The 9,251-nt window shown below is 44.9% G+C and overlaps 1 protein-coding gene across 1 annotated transcript; it reads left to right on the plus strand.

Annotated features, from left to right (window-relative positions):
• Nucleotides 1-3,865: 3,865 nt before the first annotated feature.
• On the plus strand, nt 3,866-5,210 carry LOC123632035 (ribosome biogenesis protein NSA2 homolog). Its single transcript, XM_045542171.1, has 2 exons — nt 3,866-3,932; nt 4,228-5,210. Exons 1-2 carry the CDS (start codon nt 3,866-3,868, stop codon nt 5,058-5,060), a joined length of 900 nt encoding a protein of 299 aa, XP_045398127.1. The 3' UTR covers nt 5,061-5,210.
• Nucleotides 5,211-9,251: the final 4,041 nt, after the last annotated feature.

Genomic DNA, 9,251 nt, shown 5'->3' on the forward strand with positions numbered 1-9,251 from the left:
TTACTGTGGGCTCCAGCTCTCTCTGGGCCCACTGGTTCCATGTGCCTCTCTCTGGTTCTTAGCCTCTTGATGACTTGACTTCTTGTCCCCAAGCTGCAACCTGGAGTTGTTAGTGCCTGTTAAACTTCTCAGGATTATGATATTCAGTGTTTCATTTGTGGTTTCTAGGTGGGATCACAGGGCTTTGGAATGGTGACTTAAGGTCACAGGAGGCTGCCCTCAAAGCTTTGTGGTGGTATGTGGAGGGGACTGACTCTAAGGATGGAGCTCTCCAGAGCTGAACCCTTTGTTCCTCCCAGGCCCTCTGAGCAGCCTTGGGTCTTGGGTATGTAAGTGTTGCAGGGATGGATATTCCTTTCAGTCTATGTAGGTGTTGGGTGTTGTATATTCCTTAACACTACACTGTGATCCAAGAAAAATACCAGCTAGGAGTGGCTCCCCATGTTCTACCCACCCTTGGGGACTTGAAGTCACCTGATGATGCCTTGCTTTGGATTATCTTGGGGGAGGAGGGAGTAGACTGCCTGCCCCACTGAACCCTCTCCCATCACAAGGTCTCCCTCCCATGCCTGCTGGGTTGGGGCTGACTGCTGGAGACATTGTTGGTCCTACCCTGCCCTACCTATTGGTCCTACCTGGTCCTGAGGTTTAGCAACCTGTCCTGTCCCCTCTACCTGCAAGTCCAGTCCTATCACCATTGGAGCCCAATGGCCTGGGCTAGAATCCCAGCTTATTAACCTACTAACTCTATGAAGCAAGTTACTTAACCTCTCTATGCCTCAGTTCCCATTTGAAAAAATGGTAATAATAGTAGTATCAAACTCATAGGTTACTGTAAGAATTAAATGAGATAATATATGTCAAGTGAATAGAAAAGTGCCAGGTATGGAAGAGTGCTGTATATGTGTTTGCTGCCATTATATAATGGTGATCATGATTGTTACTCTAAGTATTTCAGCAGCTAGTGTCTCTACCAGGGATTCCACTCTGCTGCTTATCCAGGGTCTTCCTTCCCCCTTCCATCTCCTGAGCCCCACTGTGCACAAGGTCCTAGGCTAGTGGCCTTGCCAACACATGCACATCTCTCATGCCTCCACTTGGACCTAACATGCCATATATTTTGCTTATTTATTTACATATTGTCTGTCATCACCACTCTCCGCCACCACTAGAATGTAAGTTCCACGAGGACCGTAATTTTCACCTGCCTCGTTCACTGCTACGTCCCCAGCACTCACTATAGTGCCTGGCACATAGAAGCTGGTCGATAAATATTCATGAATGAATGAATTTATTTCTTTTTCTTTTAATACATATATAGCACTTATATGTGCCAGGCACTAATATAGGCACTTTAAAAATATTAACTCATTTAATCCTCATAACAAGTCTATGAAATTTGTACTATTACTGTCCTCGTTTTACAGAGGAAGGAACTGAGGCACAGAGGAGTTAAGTAACTTGCCCAAGGTTACACACCTAGTAAATGACATAGCCAGGATTTGAACCCAGATAATGGAGCTCCAGAGTCTGTACTCTTAACCCCTACACTATGATCCAAGGAAAATACCAGCTAGGGGTGGCTCCCCAGTTCCACCTACCATTAGGGACATAATTGCCACCTATTGATGCCTTGGTTTGGATTATCTAGGGGGAGGAGGGAGCAGACTGCCTGTCTGACTGAACCTCCCCCCCTCCCCTGTCACAGGGTCTCTCTCCCACACATGCTGGGCTGGGGCTGACTGTTGGAGAGGCGGTTGGTCCTCCTCCTCCTCCCTGTTTGCTTTGTCCCCAGGAGCCAAGAGATCCACATATATCTGACCTAAGGGCCTCAGTTCACCCTACAGACATCTCCAAGGCTGTTTCTGTGCCAAGCCTCAAGAGCCATGGAGATGCAGCCGCCATAGTTCTCTCCCCATGAGCATGTTTTAGGCCTGAACTTGACCACTCCCTAGAGTTGCATCTGAGCTCCTCTCCTCTTCAAACTGTGTACATAGTCTTGTGGCTTTAACTGACATCCAAATGCTGGCCTCCAAATGGATATCTCCAGCCCAAAATGTTCTCCTGAACTCCAGATCCCTGAATCCGCTTGCCTCCTAGATATCCCCTCTTGGAGGTCCATAGGCATTTTAAGCTCAGCGTGTCCTAAACAGGATGCATCACCTCCTCCTGAGAACTTCCTAAATCAACTTCTCTTCCTCCTGCATTTCCTCTCCATGTGGGTGACACTGAGTCACCCATGCCATAATTTTGGCCTCAAACTTTATTATAAAGATGATGGATCATGCAATTTGTCTGGATAAATTTCATTAAAATACTAGAAAAAATATATAGGCAAAATCCTTTATAACTCTTGGAGTGAGGAGGACTTTTCCAACTCCAACTCAGAATTCAGAAGCCATAAAGAAAAGATTAATACATTTGTCTATATGCAAAAATCCTGCATAGCCAAAAACATAAGTAAAATCATAAATAACATCAAAAGAACACAAACTGGGAAAAAATATTTGCAATTCTTATGCAAAGAGCTAATCTCCCTACTATTTAAAGAGCTCCCATATATTGATAAGAAAGATGAACAGTTCAATAAAAAATAGCTGAAGAACATGACCATTCACAAAAAAATACACAGAGTAAATAGAATCATAAATAGAATTTTAGCTCACCATATTTGCATACGTATGAAATGATACATACATCCAATGTTATTCACTGGGTATTGTTTGCAATAATCATAAACTTGTCCATCACCAGGTACAAAGCTGTCAAAAAGAGTGAGGAACCTCACTACATATAAATGTGAAATGTTCATTAGTTAAATATCAAGGTTCAGGCCAGGCACAGTGGCTCACACCTGTAATCCCTGCACTTTGGGAGGCCAAGACTGGAGGATCACTTGAGGCCAGGAGTTTGAGACTGACCTGGCTACAGAGTGAGACCCCGTCTCTACAAAATATAAAGAAATTAGCTGGGCATGGTGGCTCGAGCCTATAGTCCCAGCTACTTGGGAGGCTGAGGAAGGAGGGTTGCTTGAGCCCTGGTGTTAGAAGTTGTGGTAAACTGTGATCATGCCACTGCACTCTAGCCTGAGCAACAGAGTGAGACTCTGTCTCCAAAAAATATGTATGTGTATATATTGAGGTGCAGATTAAGTGTATTATGTTTATTGTTGTATGTGGAAAAATATGTCTGTGTGTCTCTGTGTGTGTTTTTGTGTATTTACTGTGTATCCTCATAAAGTAATTCTGGAAAGTTATATAAGAAACTAATAAAAGTGGTTCCCTAGGCATGGTTCATGGCAACAAGGTAGTTAGTACAGTTGTTAGAGTAAGAATTTCACTGTACATCTTTATATTATTTAGATTTTTATACTACATGAAAGTACTACCAATTAAAACTTATATTAAAGAAAGAATGGTAAAAGGGAACCTTTAAGTAATTTTAAGCCAAGGAATATGTCAGCTTGGGCTGCTATAACAAAATATCATACACCAGGTGGATTAAACAATAGACATTTCTCACAATTCTGAAGGCTGAGAAGTCTAAGATCAAGGTGCCAGCAGATTCAGTTCGTGGAGAGGGCTCCCTTCCTTGTTTGCAGACAGCTGCCTTCATGCCTTCTCATTGTGTCCAGAGAGGGTGCTCTGGTGTCTCTTCCTCTTTTTATAATGGCACTAATCTCATCGTTCCTATAACCCTCCACCCTCATGATCTCATCTAAGCCCAGTTACCTCCTAAAGGCCCCATGTCCTAATACCATCACTTTGGGGTTAGAGCTTCACCATATAAATTCTGCCGGGACACATTCAGTCCATAAAGAATACTGTGATCAAACTTTCATTTTACAAAGATCCCACTGGTAGACATGTGGCCCACCACAGACAGCTGTGCCAGTGTGCACTACATGAAGCACCACACCAGAGGGGCACACAGTGTGAATCTGAATATCTGTCACAACAGTTAGCTGACAGATGGAGGTAGAGTGTCATGAGGAGATAGAACACCCTTTTCTAATTTGCACAAAGCTGCGGTAAGGGCTGGCCGTAGCCCTGGCTCTGTGAAGGTTGACTGGGAATCACTCAGGCCAAAAACAAAGAGACCTACACCGAGGCCTGAGCTGGGGGGTGGAACGTGCGTTAAAGAGATGGAGTCTTGAAAAAGGGTGTCCTTTTCCTGTCGCGGCCTGCGCTAAGTCGGCTCGTGGATCTCTGAGCCCCGAAGATTGAGAGTTTCTTGGTGCCCAAGAAGTTGCGACTGGCGGCTCTGTGGCCGTCACCGTGCCACAAAATGAATATATTGAATTACACCGTAAACGCTATGGGTATCGTTTGGATTACCATGAGAAAAAGAGAAAAAAGGAAAGTCGAGAGGCTCATGAACGGTCCAAGAAGGCAAAGAAGATGATTGGTCTGAAGGCTAAGCTCTACCATAAGCAGCGCCATGCTGAGAAAATACAAATGAAAAAGACTATCAAGATGCATGAAAAGAGAAACACCAAACAAAAGAATGATGAAAAGACTCCACAGGGAGCAGTACCTGCCTATCTGCTGGACAGAGAAGGACAGTCCCGAGCCAAAGTACTTTCCAATATGATTAAACAAAAACGAAAAGAGAAAGCAGGAAAATGGGAAGTCCCTCTGCCCAAAGTTCGTGCCCAGGGAGAAACAGAAGTATTAAAAGTTATTCGAACAGGAAAGAGAAAGAAAAAGGCATGGAAGAGGATGGTTACTAAAGTCTGCTTTGTTGGAGATGGCTTTACAAGAAAACCACCTAAATATGAAAGATTCATTAGGCCAATGGGCCTACGGTTCAAGAAGGCCCATGTAACACATCCTGAACTGAAAGCTACCTTTTGCCTACCAATACTTGGTGTAAAGAAGAATCCCTCATCCCCATTATATACAACTTTGGGTGTTATTACTAAAGGTACTGTCATTGAGGTCAACGTGAGCGAGTTGGGCCTTGTGACACAAGGGGGCAAGGTTATCTGGGGGAAATATGCCCAGGTTACCAACAATCCTGAAAATGATGGATGTATAAATGCGGTCTTACTGGTTTGAAAGCACTTTCATACAAGTAACTTCTTATTGAAGACCACATACCAATTGGGAAAACCACCATTACTGTGATGTTTCTGAATGCCACCAAGTAGCCTTACGTATCTGCAGTCATCAAAAGAACTATTTATTAAATTGTATAAAACATTAAAATGGTCCAGTTTAAAAAAAAAAAAGAGAGATGGAGTCTGTGGACGCAGATGCAGATTGGAAGGGGCGATGAGGGCGTAGGAGGGTCCTAGATCACATCTGTTCTCTGGGTCTGGCTATAGGTGGAGTAAGTTTGCTGGAGTAAGAGAAATATCTTAAAATATATTACCTTTATAAATCACAGCAACGAACTATTAGGAAATGTAAAAATATCATTTATGGACATCGATAGTACCCAAGAATACATCTTTTAAAAATATGTTAATGTCCTTTATGAGAGAAAAAATTTAAACTTTATTGAAAGACTTTAAAGAAGTCCTAAATTAATGGATCAATGTACCATGTAATGGATAGGAAAACTCAATATTGCAAGGACATTGGTTTTCCTAAATTATACCTGCAAAGGCAGTGCCGTGATCCAGTTTCAGCTGCCGATGTCGACTCTGGCTTTGGTAGAGAAAGGGCTGGAAGGAGCCCCCTGGGAAACAAAGACCAGTTGACCAAGAGAAGGTTTTGATAGTCTGGGATTTCTGTCTGGATTGGATCCCTGCTTCTGCCTTAAGCAAGTTACTTAAACGCTTTGTACTTCAGTTCCTTATCTACACATGGAGATAATAATAGCAATAACCTCAGATGGTTATTGTGAATAGTAAATGATTTAATACATATAAAACACTTAACACAGAGCTTGGTGCCTGATAAGCACTGTATAAGAATTAGCTATTGCCATCACTGTTATTAAAGTTATTAACTTTATATTTACCTTACAGGTTCATGACGGGCGGTGGAAGTAGTGAGGAGAGGGATGTGTGAGCAGATTCCAGGGGACTAATGAGTGAAACATGAAAACTGGATGTGAGGGATGGAGGAACAGGAAGGGACACACACACACAGGGATAGCAGTGCTCTTTCACATCTGCCTGAATTAAGATTCTCAGGTTACAAATGGCCTCCATGCTCATTTTCTCATTACATCCTCACACCATGCCTGAGGGGTGGATACTGGAGCCATTTTACAGATTTGGAAACTAGGTCTTAGAAAAGTTAGGTAACTGGCTCACAAGGACCAGATTAACGTTTGCTTTGCTCCCCACTGTATCTCCCATCCAAGTACTAACCAGGCCCGACCCTGCTTAGCTTCTGAGATCAGATGAGATCGGGCGCGTTCAGGGTGCTCTGGCTGTAGACTCACCACTGTATCTCTATCTAGCACCGGAGCATGTTCTGGCACAAAGAGCAGGGCCCCGGTAAATACTTCCTGGTAAATGGCTGGATAGGTCACATGAATGTTCATTCTTTTGTTCCTGAGTCCAGCAGGTGTGATAGGTCCTGTGCCAGGTGCCATAGGGAGGCAGAGATTAATCACATGGGGTCCTCAAACATGAGGAACTGGGAGCCCAGCAAGTTGATAAGCTATGTATAAATTTCTCCCCTTGAAGCACTGACTCTTCCTTAAGGGCAGATGCTCTGGGAAATAACCCAAACCCACCACAAATATAAACCTTAGGTGTATCACTGAGCTTTGGGGGGATGTTTGTTACATAGCATAACCTAGCCTAGTCTACCTAATACATTGACTGACCATAAGAATTGCCAGAGGTTATTGCTAAAAACCCAGGTTCCTGGGCCCCAGCCCAGACCTACTGAATCAGAATTTCCAGGAGAGAGGCCCAGTACTCTGTGTATTTAGTAGGCCTTCTCTCCAGCTTCAGGAGTCAAGGAAGATTCCAGAAGCTACACTTTGAAGGAAGAGTAGGAGTTTGTCTTGGGGATATGAGAGGGAATGGTGTTCCAGGGGCACGAACAACACGAGGAAAGGCAAGGAGGTAGGAAAATGCAGAAAATAATCTGGGATGGAATAAGAGGGAGCATGAGAGATGGTGACACGTGGTAAGGTGGAAAGCCAGGTCAGGAAGTCGGGGCTTTGTCTCATGAGCACTGGGGAGCCAGGGGAGTTTTCTGAGCCCTGGCTGGCCTGGTTATATCGATGCTTTAGAAAGTCCACTAGGGCCAGGCGTGGTGGCTTGTGCCTGTAGTCCCAGCTACTCAGGAGGCTGAGGCAGAAGGGTCACTTAAGCCCAGGAATTTGAGGCTGCTACGGTAAGCTGTAATAGGGCCACTGCTCTCCAGCCTGGGTGACAGAGCAGGATCCCATCTCTTAAAAATAAAGAAAGACAGAGAGAGAGACTGCTTTATAGGAAGCTGGTACACAATCCAGGGAAGTCACCTGGCAGGATTATTGGGTAGATTTCAGTGATCATGGATGTGATGAGCACAAAATCACTGAGCAAGGAGAGGAATTAGCATTGTCATCACACCATGCATGCTTGTGTCTGTCTTAAGAACTGCAGGTAGATTTGAGCTGTGCACCTTTCCATCATTCATTTATGTAACAAATACTTATTGAACACCTACTATGTGTCAGGTGCCATAGTGCCACTGGAGAACCAGCAATGAGCAAAACAGACAAAAACTTCTGCCTTCATGGAGCTTATTTTCTTTGTCTTAATGCTTGGGTAAAGATGTGAGAGAATATGCCATTCATTCATTCGCTCAGATTTTTAGTGAGTGTCTACTTTGTGCCTGACCTGTGTTGGTTACTGGGGAGAAGCAGACATGAGTCAGGCCCAGTCTGGGCTAGTAGAGAAACAGCCTCAGCCCACACCTAGTGAGGGTGTCTGTCTGGACTCCCAGGAGAGGCTTGAACTTCGCATTGAAGGATAAGAAGTCTGACTATTAGCCGGGCATGGTGGCTCACGCCTGTAATCCTAGCACTCTGGGAGGCCGAGGCAGGCGGATTGTTTGAGCTCAGGAGTTCAAGACCAGCCTGAGCAAGGGTGAGATCCTATCTCTACTAAAAATAGAAAGAAATTATATGGACAGCTAAAAATATATATAGAAAAAATTAGCCAGGCATGGTGGTGCATGCCTGTAGTCCCAGCTACTCGGGAGGCTGAGGCAATAGGATCGCTTGAGCCCAGGAGTCTGAGGTTGCTGTGAGCGAGGCTGACGCCACAGCACTCACTCTAGCCCGGGCAACAGAGTGAGACTCTGTCTCAAAAAAAAAAAAAAAAAAGAAGAAGTCTGACTATCAGAGAAGGGACTAAACAGTATTCTGGATAGAGGAAACATGCAGCGAAACACTCAGAGGGGTTTGGAGCCTGTGATTCCTTGGTGTGGTGAAGGCCTGGGGTCCCTGGAACAGGAGGGAAGTGGCAGGAGAGCAGAGGAGATGATGGTGGGTTCAAAGGCCAGAGCAGGCTTTTGAGCGTAATCCAGGAAGCCACGGGGGATGTTGGAGGTGTTGGTGCAGGGGGTTGACATTATCTGATTTGTTTTGGGGACAATCACACCAGAGGCTGGGGAGGAAGATGGACATGACAGAAAGGGGCTTCCAGTTGGAAGATCGGGGGAGGAGGGCTGTTCTCATGGTCCAGGTGAAAGACAACATTGTCGTCTTACAAGAATGGGCTTCGCAATCAAAAGATGCAAACAAGGGCCCCATCCTTGCCGTTTATTAACCTTGTGAATTTGGATATATTATTTAACCATTGGAAGTCTCAGTTTCCTGATCTGTATACTTGGGATAATGAGGTTGGGAGGTTTATGGGAGCTACCAGCATCGTGAGTGGGATGTGGTGGATGCTCAGAACATGGTGGCATTATTGTGATGGGAGAGGAAGTCAAGGACAGCTTTCCATCTGCTTTGAGTGGCTGGGTAAATGGAGATGCCATCTCTGGCGGAGAACACAGGAAGGAGCACTTCGGGAGGGCGAGGCCACTGTATCTGAGGCTCCCATATCAAAACCCTGGCCTCGCTCACTACAGTTATGGATCTACTCATGTCTCTGATGACATCTTTTGTCTGTGTATTCTTGGTGCCCAGCTCAGTGCTAAGGCACATAGTAGGTGCTGCCTGTGGGGAGAGGATCTGGCTTGCAGGGATAGATGTGGCACTGAGGCACGGAGGTGCAGAAAGGTGAAGTAAAGAGAGAAGAGCACCTGGGATGGCGCCCAGGGGACCCTGAAGTCCAGGGCTTGTGG

The sequence above is a fragment of the Lemur catta genome, chromosome 2, assembly GCF_020740605.2.
Source record: "Lemur catta isolate mLemCat1 chromosome 2, mLemCat1.pri, whole genome shotgun sequence".
Taxonomy (NCBI): domain Eukaryota; kingdom Metazoa; phylum Chordata; class Mammalia; order Primates; family Lemuridae; genus Lemur; species Lemur catta.